Below are 13,186 nucleotides of genomic sequence, written 5' to 3'. Positions count from 1 at the left end.
CAATTAAGCTGGGGACTGTTTGACGTTTGGCTCAACATTCTGCTCAAAGAGTTCAAAGAGAGTGAAAGAGTTCATTTAGAGTCTACAGTTTACACAGCCCAGCAGGGAATAAAGCTCAGCCTCTCTGATACACAATATAAAAACACATGCTTGCAATTAAGTCAATATGAGGTGTGTTGTAAGCAAAATTATACTTTTCCCCCCTCCTTCTATGTTTTTTCTAGGGTAAATTTGGCTTGGTAAATATCCGTTAAATAGCACAACACCTCCTCACTTGACCACCCAGAAAATCCCATGCATACATACATACACCCCTGCTTCCATTCACACTGCAGCAAAATGCTGCCAGTCCTAAAGTATGACCCCATACTTTCAGACATTCTTCAGCGTAAAGCTTTAAAGCGGATTAGGAAGCTAAATAGCTCAGCAGTTTGACTAATATGTTACGGCTCGTCGTGTAATGCATCATTTAATTAATTTCTGCCTGGACCACCAGTCTGGATGGAGAGACCACTGCTTCCATTCTTCAATACCTCCAGAGATTAACAAACACCAATGCCAATTTAACACATTAAAGCATGAGGGCTGAGTAAAGTTATGATATTGTCTAATAATGTGCATGCATTGTGCATGAGTGACTGAAGGAAGGTGAAATGGTTTTGAAAATGAAGGAAGACAATAGTATTCAGTATAGTATAATGTCATTTCTGATAAGATAGATATCAAAACATACTGTACAAGGTTAACCAAGAGCTTTAATTGCAGGTCAAAACTAATGGCATATATACAAATATAAATGTTCCATACAGTATGTATATACTACTATATTATATAAAATATTACATTTAAAAAATAAATATGTCTCACCTATGAATGATATACCTTCCACATGCAAGCATTCACTAGTTTAGAGGGCCAAGATGTATTCCTATTGTCTGATTCATAGCTCTTATTGGTTTGAGCAGAATACATCACGCCATACATTTCTTCTTATTCAAGGTTCCCAGGGGAAAAACTAAAAATGAAAAGCATGGTACAATTATTTGGCATTCAATGAGGAAGGGGAAGCCTATGAATAGGCCCTAGGTCTGTCGTAAATGTGATCTGGCATTCATGAAGGTAATCAAATTCAATATATTCCACTTAACCTCTGTTAGAGATTCTGGGACACCTGAATGTGCGTCAAGCATGCCGTGGAGTTTTGTCGCACGCGTATAATACACACGCATACAATACACAATGTAAAAAAATATGATTTGCCAATTTTCTTCAGGATTCAATTCGAGAAAGCTCAAAACCACTTTAGATCCTTTCAAAATACGAAACAATTACACAAGTCATAAGGTGCATTAGTTTATAATATCGGCACATTGCTAATGTCCTCCCTACTTACACATACAGTGCATTCCCCAAGGCTCTGGCATTCTGCCCATTAGGCTTTGTTCTGACTGCACTGACAAATCTGATTTGTTTCTCAAAATCTGATCTTTAGGACTGACCACACTGTCCACAATGTTATAGTCTCGCGTAGCCAGACAACAATTCCACAATCTCAGAAAGCTATAGAGTCTGGAACTACAGCTCCCGAAATCTGAGTAAGGAAGCTGCCATTTCCGTTCACAATTATTCTTTTTTTAAAATATCTTTAGAGCTTATTTTTGTAGTTCCTTTTCTGCTAAGCAGCAAGCTATATATGATTGGATGTCTATTTATATTAGGATACATTTGCGCAACTGTAAAGAGGAAACAGAAGTGGGGAGGAGGCTCCACTTCCGTTTATATTTTACTCATGATAGAGCTTCCGTTGCTCCAGACTGTATGACAGAAGCATTTGAAAATTGCGAGAGGCAAAAAGTCTGGTGTCGCGAGACTAACAATGTTATGAAGTGATCAGATCGGACCTGTGAATTCAGCCATCGTCGACCTATCTGCATTAGTTGCTGTGGTAATGACATAATACCATAGGTGTGAGTAATCAGTATTGTTTGACTTAACCTCTGTCATACGGCGGTGTCGGTCACCGATAATAGTAGACCTACAGTATGAGCTCAATGCATTGTGAGCTTGTAGATCTGCCATTTCCAGCAAGCAACAGGCTTCAGCGTCCGAGTGTCCAGACAGAGTCAAATCTTTAGAAATCAAACCACCAAGAAATGTGGTTCATATCTGATTTATGAACAAGTTTCCAATGTGTTCTTTTTTATTTTTCAGACTTGACTAATCTGGATAGGTGAACAACATCTGAATTGGGCTGCCAGTCTGAAGCCTTCATAGGTCCTTTCAGGAGAGGTGGAACAGGCTGTAGGCGGCCGGGGAGGCGTACATGGCCAGATGTGCAGCGGGCAGCATGGGGCCGCGGCCGTACGGGTAGACGTGTCCATAGAACGCGGACGAACCCGCCTGCAGGTTAACGCCGAGGGGGAACGGCAGCGCCGAGAAGCCCGGGTGGAACGTGGGCTTAGCTCCTACGACGCTGACGGCCATTTTCAGCTTGTCCACCTCCGCCTCCTGGAGCCTCTTGGCCTTGGCCCGCCGGTTCTGGAACCAGATCTTCACCTGGGTCTCGGACAGCAACAGCGAAGAGGAGAACTCGGCGCGCTCTGCGATAGACAGGTACTGCTTCTGGTGGAACTTCCTCTCCAGGGCCAGCAGCTGGGAGGTGGTGAAGGGCGTGCGAGGCTTCCGGTTGGTCTTGTGCTTCCTCAGAGGGCAGACTACTGTCGGACTCAGCTGCTCTGCGCAGGAGAGACGGGAGGGAAAACAAACCTTAGAACCATTTTTTGTCAGGGACCCCCAACTTGATATATGCATTAGATCATGGACCCTATTGATACGATTTGGTCTCTAGGAACCCCAATACAATGACATACTTTAGATATTTGATCCAGAAGCAAGGACAAAAGTCATTCTTATATAGTAACTTATTGTATTTACTTGTAAATAATAGCCTGGTGAAGTTTAACCATCGATACCTTTACCAATACCTTTGGCCCCTGTAAAAACGTTACTATACTGTACAAGTTTTCCCTTTTTTCTAACCATAGGCCTATAGTGTATACAGTATGACTTCTTTCTTCTTCTTTTTATTTGTATGTCTTTAATTAAACGTTCTGATGAATTGAAAATGGAGGACCCTTATGGAAACAATTCTTAGTGCTTTTTCTGGGTTTATCCTCTTAGCAGTTTTTGAATTGACCTGTACTTTCCTTGAAATGTACACATTCTGCAAACTGTTCCCTGGATGGTACTGGGAACCTGCCCTTGCATAAACAATTAATAGCCTACATAAAAAACTGTCTCTTTGCTGTATTTAGTAAGGCTATGTGGTTCCAAAAGCAACACGTGTCTATTTATTACAACATTTTTGTAGTGCCTTACAAAGCATGAACTTAATTGTATTTGTAGCCTATTAGTTATATTATGCAGTGTGCCACTGTGCATATAGTTATGCAATATATGATAACACTTAAGTTTTTAACTTCTTCACTGTTAACTTACGGGGCGGTGTAGACAGCTTGACTCGAGACATCCAGGACGAACAGTCTCCTGTTCGGTCTGAGGACTCTGATTTGACCGGTGCGGCTGCAGGTACGACGCGTTGAGACAGCGCCTCCGGACTGTGCGCGCGTCCGCTACTATTCAACGGATAATTCCCCTTTTCAGTTGCGAGGATCGTTCCAGCGGCCGGCCTCTTTTTGTCGGACATGAGCGCCTCGACGCTGAAAGGTAAGAAGCACACCTGCGTCTTCTTCAGCTGCGGCGAATGGACATCCTCGTCCGTGGAGAAGCCGTCTATCGAGTCTACGGGCGAAGTCATGGCTTTGGAAATAGGCTACAACGGGAACCAAAAATAACATCCGTGATCCGTCCACACTCCACGCGGAGACGAAACAAAACGCAACATCCACGGACTCGGAGAGAACTTGAAGGAGCAACAACAACTTGTCAAAGCGCAAAACTTCATGATGGGAAAACTTTGGGAGGTACTGGTCTGGGACTTTCAGCCAATGACGTGCCCTGACTCTGGGCTTGTGAGGAGACTTGTGATAGGCTAGACCAGACAGTAGGCTACATGTGTGTTTAGTTTGGGGGCGCCCAGGATGGGCTGAGGTTAAAGTGGCCCCCGGGGGGCCAAACAACACCCCCATATAAAAATCATGTCAGGTATAAACATCAGCCTCATTTACCGCTAATTAACCAAGGAGTGCAGAAAGAAGTGTTTCTTAAAAATCGCTTACAACTCTTAATCAGCATGATGCTTGTCAGCAACAACAAAAAAGGGTCACAATTATGAAAATTCAAATAACCCAAAGGGATATTTTGTCCGCACTGCCTTGATTCTTAAATTGTCTGTTAACTTACGTGTTGATTTTACTTTTATTTCCTATATTCAATCTTGTTATTCAATACAATAGACCTGATGAAGATCATCCACAACATGATCGAAATGTTGTCAGAAGAAATTAAATAAAGATCTATTTTTGTACCTATTCTGGTGTGCAGGCTCTATCCACCTTTAAATTCAATAAAATAGTGGCACAATAGTTGTGCGAGTTGTGAGGAGGACCTCATCAGCTCACTGTGACATCTGTCTCCTCAGCGGGGTTACACGCCATTAGGAGTCAACGACGGCAAACACACAAGCTGACAATGCTCCTAACTCACTCATGCCCTAACTCGCAGGGACCTGACACACCACTTAGGAGTTATCACAATGGTAATCAATAAGAATTATGGTGCTTTTTAAAGCTATGTGCATCAACCACGCACTCCCCAACGTGAGAGGCAGTCGGGAGATGGATTATGGTTTTGGGCAGGCTTTAAAATGACTGTCATTACATTGTTATTATTAACACCTTGTAATTAGGTCTGTGGAATCCGGTTCTTTTAAGCAGGATTTAACGGTAATGACGGTAAATTGCTACCTTCCTGAGGTGTGTGGCGCCCGCTATGATTAGCCCCAGTCTATGCTCTCTCTCGGCGGAGACGGAGCCGTCTCGTGCCTGTTTGAAGCTCATACCTGTAGGGCTTCACAGTATTAGGAGACGTTGTGAGAGAAATACAACAGGGGTTGCTATTGACCTTATGCAGACCGCGGCCATGTTGCCATTAAGTAAATGGCAGGGTGGCAACTAGCTGCAATTTGCCATTGACAGCCCATACATCCAAACAGAAAAGTCCTACTGTATCTGATTGTAGTAAACGACAACAAGCTCACCGCCAACATTGTAGCTGTACGAAAAGCTTGAGTTTATCCTCTTTCTATCTGCAAAGTGTTTGTTTCATAAAAATCCACTGTAGACATTTTATTATCATGAGCTACTTTCTGTCAAGAAAAGAAAAAGATTATTATTTTTCTGTAAGTGTTGGAGTTTGGAAGTGCTCGTTGGATATCATTCAATGGTCCTGGGTACCACCTGTTTTTAATTTGCACATAATGTAGGAGCCTTTGCTTTACTGAAAGCGAGCGCTTCCAAACTCCAATACAAATAATCACCTACAAGGAATTTTTTGACAGAAAGTATAGCTCATAACATGTCTACGGTAGATTTTTATGAAACAAACTTTTCAGATAGAGGATAATTCAAGCTTTTCGTACAGCTGCAATGTTGGTGAGTTTGATGCCGTTTAATACAATCAGAGGACTTTTCTGTTTGGATGTATGGGCTGTCAATGGCAAACTGCGGCTAGTTCCCTCCAAATTTCTCAGAGACATCTCTAAAGCTCCAATCATCACCCACATAATAAACCTCTCCGTCAAACAGGGACAGGTCCCCCAAGATTTCAAACTTGCCAAAGTAACCCTCCTGCACAAGAAAGGGAGCAAATTAGACCCTGGCAACTACCGCCCCATTTCTATTCTTAGCTCCATCTCGAAAGTGATTGAAAAGTATCTTGCCACAAAAAAAAATGAATGCACGAATTCCAATCTGGCTTCAGAACATCCCACTGCACTGACACATGCCTCCTTTATTTGAGTGACCACATCAAACACGAGGTGGATGCTGGAAAATACTGCGGCATGGTCAAGCTGGACCTCCAAAAGGCTTTTGACACCTAACCATGAACCACTTCATACTGGTTAACAAGCTAAAAGTAATTGGTTTTGATAGCACATCAGTGAGTGGAGGTGAACGGAACACTGGGTTCCACAAGGAAGCATACTAGGGACTTTACTGTTCCTAATATATGTAAACGACATGACATCAGCACCTCAAAGGCCCTTAAAACAAGGCTCCAGACTTCCCAAAAACAACTGGTCAGGCTACTACTTGGCCTCACACCCCGAACCCACCTCACCCCAGACCACTTTGACAGGCTGCAATGGATTAAGGTTGACGACAGACTACAGCATCTTGCAATGGGTCTGGTCCGCAAGATTCACTACACCACCATGATAACCATGAATAAATGTATTTCGCTCCTATGCCACCAACATGTGGAACGCCCTACCAACAGCCATTAAGAATCCCTTGACTCCTTCAAAACCGCTCTCAAAGGGCACCTACGGACGGCTGCAATTCGAAACTGGCCCCCATAAAATCTGAATCCCCCCACCCCCTTTACCCCTTACTGTATATGTTTATTTTCCCTTTTTACCTCCTTACATAATTTCCTGTTTTTTATATAGAAGTGTATATTTGTACGTCTCTAAATGTTCTGATGCATTGAAGATGGTGGACCCTGTTGTAAACAAGTGTAATGCTTTATCAGTGTGTCGTCTACAGTAACAGTCTTTGTATTGAGTTGTGCTTTCATGTGAAATGTACCCCTTTTGCAAACTGTTAATAAATACTTCAATCAATCACTCAATCAATCGTTGCCACCCTGCCATTAACTTAATGGCAAGATGGCCGCGGTCTGCATAAGGTCTATATACGCCATATCTTCCCAAACACTGACTGACTTGTGGCAGCGGTGGCCGAACGGATTGCGGAGCGGTCTTGATACCGGAAGGTCGCCAGTTCGAATCAGCGGTCCGACACGTTAAAATTACCACCACTGAAGTGCCCTTGAGCAAGGCATTGAACCACTACCATGAAATGTTCTATGAGCAGGGCCTGGCTGGAAACAAGTTCTTGAGCTTAGCCCAGATACCCTGGGTAAATATAGTAACTTTGCTTTTTGCTTTGCCCCTAAGCTTCTCCCAGCTGTCTCGTTCACTCACCAGAGGCAGGCGATGAAACAAGGGTTGTTGCATTGGATGCTATGATGTTGAACCCATTAAGACCTGAAAATGATTCTAAAAACATACATATACCTTACTTCCTATGTTATCTTGTCACATCGCTGAGGAAGGCCTATCAGGTCATGGAAACGTGCCTGTTGCATGTCCATGAGAGGTAAATAAACCATGTGAAAAGGACATGTAGGCTATGTATTGTGTGCTGGCTACTTCTTCATTTCTATCATATTGAGCCCTGCACCAAAATACTTTCATCTAATCTTTTGCAGCTATTTTCTCTCGATTCTAAAAACATGCCTTCTAAATAAGTAGGTCGCACACTTTCAATATTTTTAAAGCAGATGTATAAGCTTGCAGCGCGGCACGAAGTTCCGGAGTGCAGCTTTGATCTATAGTTTGAATCTGGGTTCTCAGTGATCCTGCAGGAGGAGAGGAAAAGGAGCTTTGTTTTCTCCCAGCTACTCACTGCTACTCTGACTCTGCCTGAACCCTCTCTCCCGTCTCACGCACGCACGCACGCACGCACGCACACGCACACACGCACACGCACTCACACACACGGATCCCCCGTGAAGTGACTGCTGATTGTGTTGGCCAGAGCTCTATGATCATGGCCCCAGAGAGACAGTCTGTGCTCTGTAATCAGCAGGATTGCAGTACAGTGGTGTCAGGCCCCTGCCCCCCCCCCCCCCCCCCCCCCCCCAGCATCATTAGGCTCCTTATGAAGCAATGTGTTCGCAGCATGATCCCATTCTGCTGTAAATTCATGCAAATCAATTAAGGGGCCTCTCTGTTGTCCTACTCTGTTCACCCGCAGTTACAGTAGGTTTATGGTGTGTGTGTGTGTGTGTGTGTGTGTGGTGGGGTGGGGGCAGGGCTTATTGTATCAAGCGGCAGTGGAAACGTATACACCACCTGGGGGTAATGACAGCCATTTGTCGTTTTCTTTTTTCTACAAAAGAAGCCAATTAGCCAAAAATATAACTCAGGCAATTTAACACAGTAAGGAGGTTCAAGGTGGGTTGCACGGCTAATAGCAGGGAAACAGTATCCTCTTGTAATATATTTACCATCAGTGTAGTTAAAATATAATATACCATCAATTTATGTCAAATATAATTACTTACTGTAGCAATTCAAGGTGATTTATGTGATGTAGTCCTGTTTTACTGATCTTGAAAATGGAAAAAACTTTGATCTAAATAGTATGTAATGACAAATTCATATCACTACAGCACTCCAGAAAACAATCTTTGAGCAAAAAAACAAAACCAAAGTCTGATCCTTTCAAATGTTTCTTCCCATCTTTACCCATCTAGGGTTTTTTTTCTTGCCTGACTGAGGATGTACAAGGAGGGGTTGTTTGTTTCCTTTGTTGATCTCTTAAAACTAGCTTTTCCATTGTTTAAATTCAAATTTAAACCACATTTATCTGCTTGACATAGTCTACTGTGCTGAATCACTCATCTGCGCGTAAGCACATACTGATACACATGACTGACATCTGTGCACAATGATAGCAGATGCATGTTTCTCAGAGATCCTAATTGTTTCCAACACAATAAAGGCATGGAAGGTGGCAAGGCTCTTGGAGGGTCGAGCCAAAGTAACATCACCTCTTACGTCAATTCAGGGGAACGCGGACTTCCCTCCTGGCCTTAATGACCATGGGTTTAATTCTTGGAGAGATGTTGGTACGACAACGTTAGGAAGAACAAAAATATGATCTGTCTTTTTCAGATTTTTACAGGTGAGGGATTTAATTCTCAGGCGCACAACGATATCCACAAATTCAACTACCTTTCCATTTGAGGGGTTTTACAAGGCTTCTGCATGGCCTGTTAAGATCCAATGCAACTGTTAACACACAAGATATTAAGAGGAAATGGGAAAGTGATGTTGAGGTTGAAATATGAGGTTTGTTGTGAAATATTTGAAAATGCCAAAAAACGTTGTGTGTAATAGAGCTTGGTTGATTCAGCTAAAAACTATACACCGATTACAGATCTCACCTAGGCTTCGCCATAAAATGAATCTTACTCTATCTCCTCTCTGTCTTAAGTGTAAAATTGAAGAGGGAAATTATATTCACTGTATATGGTCATGTCATAAGATTGAACGATATTGGTTGGGTGACGTGCAGCAATTGAATGAGATCTTCAATATGGAGTTTGAACCTGACCCTATGTGTCTGATTCTTGGACTGCCTGATAAAAAGATTGTTAACAGGTTCCATAAACGTTTGTTTAATCTTTTAACTTATGCTGCTAGGAAAAATATTCTGCTGTCTTGGATTAAAGAGAACCCACCAACAAAGAAAGATTGGCACACAAAAAAATCATGCAGTGCATAAAGTTGCAATTCTTAACCTGCCTGCTACACTCCACAACAGATGCCTTCTATAAAATATGGTACCCATATTTGCGTTTTATTGGCCCTCAATTAGCTACCACCATAGGGTTCCTTGACAGAATTGATACCACTAACCTTGATGGTTAGGATCATCAATCCTTGTATTAATACTATTATACTATACTGTCATATTATTTTTATTTGTATTTAATTTTCTCTGGGTAGTTTAGATTGTCAAACACCAAACAATGTGTCCATATGTTTATTTTGTGGCCCGATGTAGGTATGTGTACTTTGTTTCACACCATGTCTGAGCCGAGTTGCCTGTGTTTGTTTTGTTTTGTCTTTGTCATAAAAATCAAAGATATTATTGAAAGAAAAAAACCTCACCTTTTCTCTCTGGCTTTTAATGTCATCTGATTTTAATTGTTTATGTATTGCTGTTGTCCATGTCTCATGTTTGTCTATATGCTATGTTCCTTGTTCTGCTTGATGTAATTTGTTTTGTAAAGTGCTTTGGTCAATTTTCTCTCTAGGTCGTCCTCAGACGAGCCCTCCATCGTCGCTTCCAGTCATCCCGGTTATCCATACATCTGGCCAGCTCGATGGTGCTTTGCGCTCCCACGTTGTTCCTGAGTACATCCACATATGTTAATGTGGGACGTCTTAGTGACCGGTGCTCGCAGTGTCCTGCTAGTCTCATTCTCCTGGCTGCTATTTTCTTGCTCACCCTTGGCATCCCATCATACAGATTCTCATTGGTAACATGTGTACTGTTGCTGATGTTAAGTACTGCATGCAACATTCTGGTGTAGCACCTGTCTAGAGACTTCTGCAGGGTTGGCTTCAGGGTCTAGCATTCACTGCCGTATAGGAGAGCAGACTCTACTGTTGCATAGAAGCCGAGTTTGGTTTGACGGGGAGGTTGGAGTTCCATAAACTGACCATGCCGTTCAGGGCCCTCCATGCAAGCGCCTTCCTCACTTTAAGATCTTGCTTCATTGAGTTGACCCATGAGCTTGAAGTCATTGACTTGTCAGAGCAGTGCCTTCTGTTGTCGTCAGCGGTCGATGCTCCGATGGGATGTTATAGGTGATAACGTTTTCTTGGCATTGAGCCGGAGGCCAACCTTGGCTCCTGGTCAGGAGTTCCTGAGCTTGTTCCACGTGGTTGGAGAGCAGGCTGATGTCGTCCGCTTAGTCCAGGTCTGTTAGGACTACTGCGGGATGCCGTCTCGACCTCCTTGGTGTTATGGTGAGGCCAAGATCCTGCTCTCGTCCATTGATGGCCTTCCTTAACGCGTAGTCCAGGACTATGACGAAGAGGAAGGGGGCTAGGGTGTCCCCTTGCAGTACCCCAGCCAAGATGTCAAAATCCTCACTGTTGCCATCTGGGGTCACCACCTTGGCCCTTGTTCCTGCACATGGTCTCTATAGAGAGTCGCAGTCCCGCCTCCTACCCTGGACCAGGAAATGAAACCCAATGCATTATTCTCATAGACATTTCTTAAAGTATTTATTTAAAGACGGTTACGCCGCGGACAAAGCCAACTCGAGTCGTGACAACTCATGACAACACAAACAATATTTTGGACCAAACAAATAATTACAAAGAAGAAAAACAACAAAAAAAGTGTTGTAACCTGCCGTTTTTTCCTTCTTTCTAATTATTTGTTTGGTCCAAAATATTGTTTGTGTTGTCATGAGTTGTCACGACTCGAGTTGGCTTTGTCCGCGGCGTAACCGTCTTTAAATAAATACTTTAAGAAATGTCTATGAGAATAATGCATTGGGTTTCATTTCCTGGTCCAGGGTAGGAGGCGGGACTGCGACGCTCTATTGCCGGGAGTAAGTTGGGAGGGACACAGTAGGCCTTAGGATCTTCATAATCATGCCTCTGTGGATCGAATCAAATGCCTTTTTTCACATTTAACACAATATTGGTTGTGTTAAATGTGCTATATAAATAAAAGGTTGATTTGATTTGATTTGATTTGATACTGCAGCACTTCTTGTCTTCTGAGAGCTCAAAGTGCTTTGCAAAGTATATTCCTAATTCCTCTCATTCACCCATTCAACACTGACACCAGAGGTAACTTTGGAAACTGTGACGCAATGCCAGGAGAACCGGGATCAAACCAGGAACGTTCAATTTCCAGATGTCCGTCCGCCCGCCCGCCCGCCCGTCTGTCCGCCCGCCTGCCTGCCTGCGCACCTGTATCTGTCTGTCTTAGGGCTGCCACGATCATGACATTTTACTTGACAAATTGTCATCCACATAAATTACACGTAACTTGCGGAGTTAGTTCAGTCAGTCACACTCGAGGGAATTCATGCCGTGCTCAAAGGCGCATTCTATACTCCAGGGGTTAACATGCTGAATTTCTATGTGGGTGTATAAGTGTGTGCAAGTCCCACACGTCATTCGCTGATGTGGCAGTCAGGTGACCAATTGGGCGGGCTACTTAAGCTCACCAGTCTGCATGCTCTTCCTGCCTTCCTTCTGCTATGGTTCCCGGTTGTTATGTGATATTTGCTCCCACCACCACCCCAGCACCACCGGTGGGCTCTGTTATTTATGTTCCCCATGGGGGGTTCATTGTATATCTATGTCCCTGCTCTTAATGTTTATGATGGTTAATCGTGCCGAGCAGGGAGTAAATGCAGCAGAGCCGAACGCCAAGATAAATATCATATGCACACTTGTATTCTCATTCTATAAAAAATATTGGTTAAATCTATTCCGTGAGTTGTCTGACTGAATTGCAATTAACAACATTTATCATTGACTTTGAACATTGGAACATAAAAACTAAATATGACAAATTAAGAAATGACCAAATCCAAAATCATATTTAATTAGAGAACACATCACTTCACTACATGTTGTTAGCTTGTAGATCTGGTATTTCCAGAGAAAAAATCTTTGAAAAATATGATGATTGCAAGGATATGCAAAATTACTGAGATTATCTCAAATAATTGTGAGGAATTCTGACAGGCCTAGTCTGTATGCATGTATGTAGAAAGTCACAGGGGAAATTGGTGACAGCTCTGGCAGTGCCCGGACCTTCCGACCAACGGTTCCAATCGCAGTGTCAGGATGACAGGATCACAGTGTGGGTCTGAGAGGAGAGGCAGCAGACGCCACAGACCTGAGAGCACAGATCCTCAGCCCACGTTGATTACCCTAAACACCAATTAGCACCGCTCTGGTTTCCGCCTCGCTTCAGTTGCAGTAGTTCTGCTGGCAACACGGGTGGGCATTATGCGCACGCACGCACGCACGCACGCACGCACGCACGCACGCACGCACGCACGCACGCACGCACGCACGCACGCACGCACGCACGCACGCACGCACGCACGCACGCACGCACGCACGCACGCACGCACGCACGCACGCACGCACGCACGCACGCACGCACGCACGCACGCACGCACGCACGCACGCACGCACGCACGCACGCACGCACGCACGCACGCACGCACGCACGCACGCACGCACGCACGCACGCACGCACGCACGCACACACACACACACACACACACACACACACACACACACACACACACACACACACACACACACACACACACACACACACACACACACACACACACACACACACACACACACACACACACA

General features: G+C 43.8%; 1 protein-coding gene across 1 annotated transcript; it reads right to left on the bottom strand.

Moving 5' to 3' along the window:
• Positions 1–735: 735 nt before the first annotated feature.
• On the bottom strand, positions 736–4,243 carry LOC306930863 (homeobox protein MSH-D-like). The gene is made up of 2 exons (XM_079511959.1): positions 3,499–4,243; positions 736–2,735 (listed from the first exon to the last, which is right to left on the bottom strand). Exons 1-2 carry the CDS (start codon positions 3,815–3,817, stop codon positions 2,281–2,283), a joined length of 774 nt encoding a protein of 257 aa, XP_079368085.1. The 5' UTR covers positions 3,818–4,243; the 3' UTR covers positions 736–2,280.
• Between the last annotated feature and the right edge of the window lie 8,943 nt (positions 4,244–13,186).

The sequence above is a fragment of the Electrona antarctica genome, assembly GCF_951216825.1.
Source record: "Electrona antarctica genome assembly, chromosome: 1".
In the NCBI taxonomy this organism is placed as follows: domain Eukaryota; kingdom Metazoa; phylum Chordata; class Actinopteri; order Myctophiformes; family Myctophidae; genus Electrona; species Electrona antarctica.
Note: the sequence above shows the minus strand (reverse complement) of the source record. Positions and strands in the feature narration are given on the sequence as shown.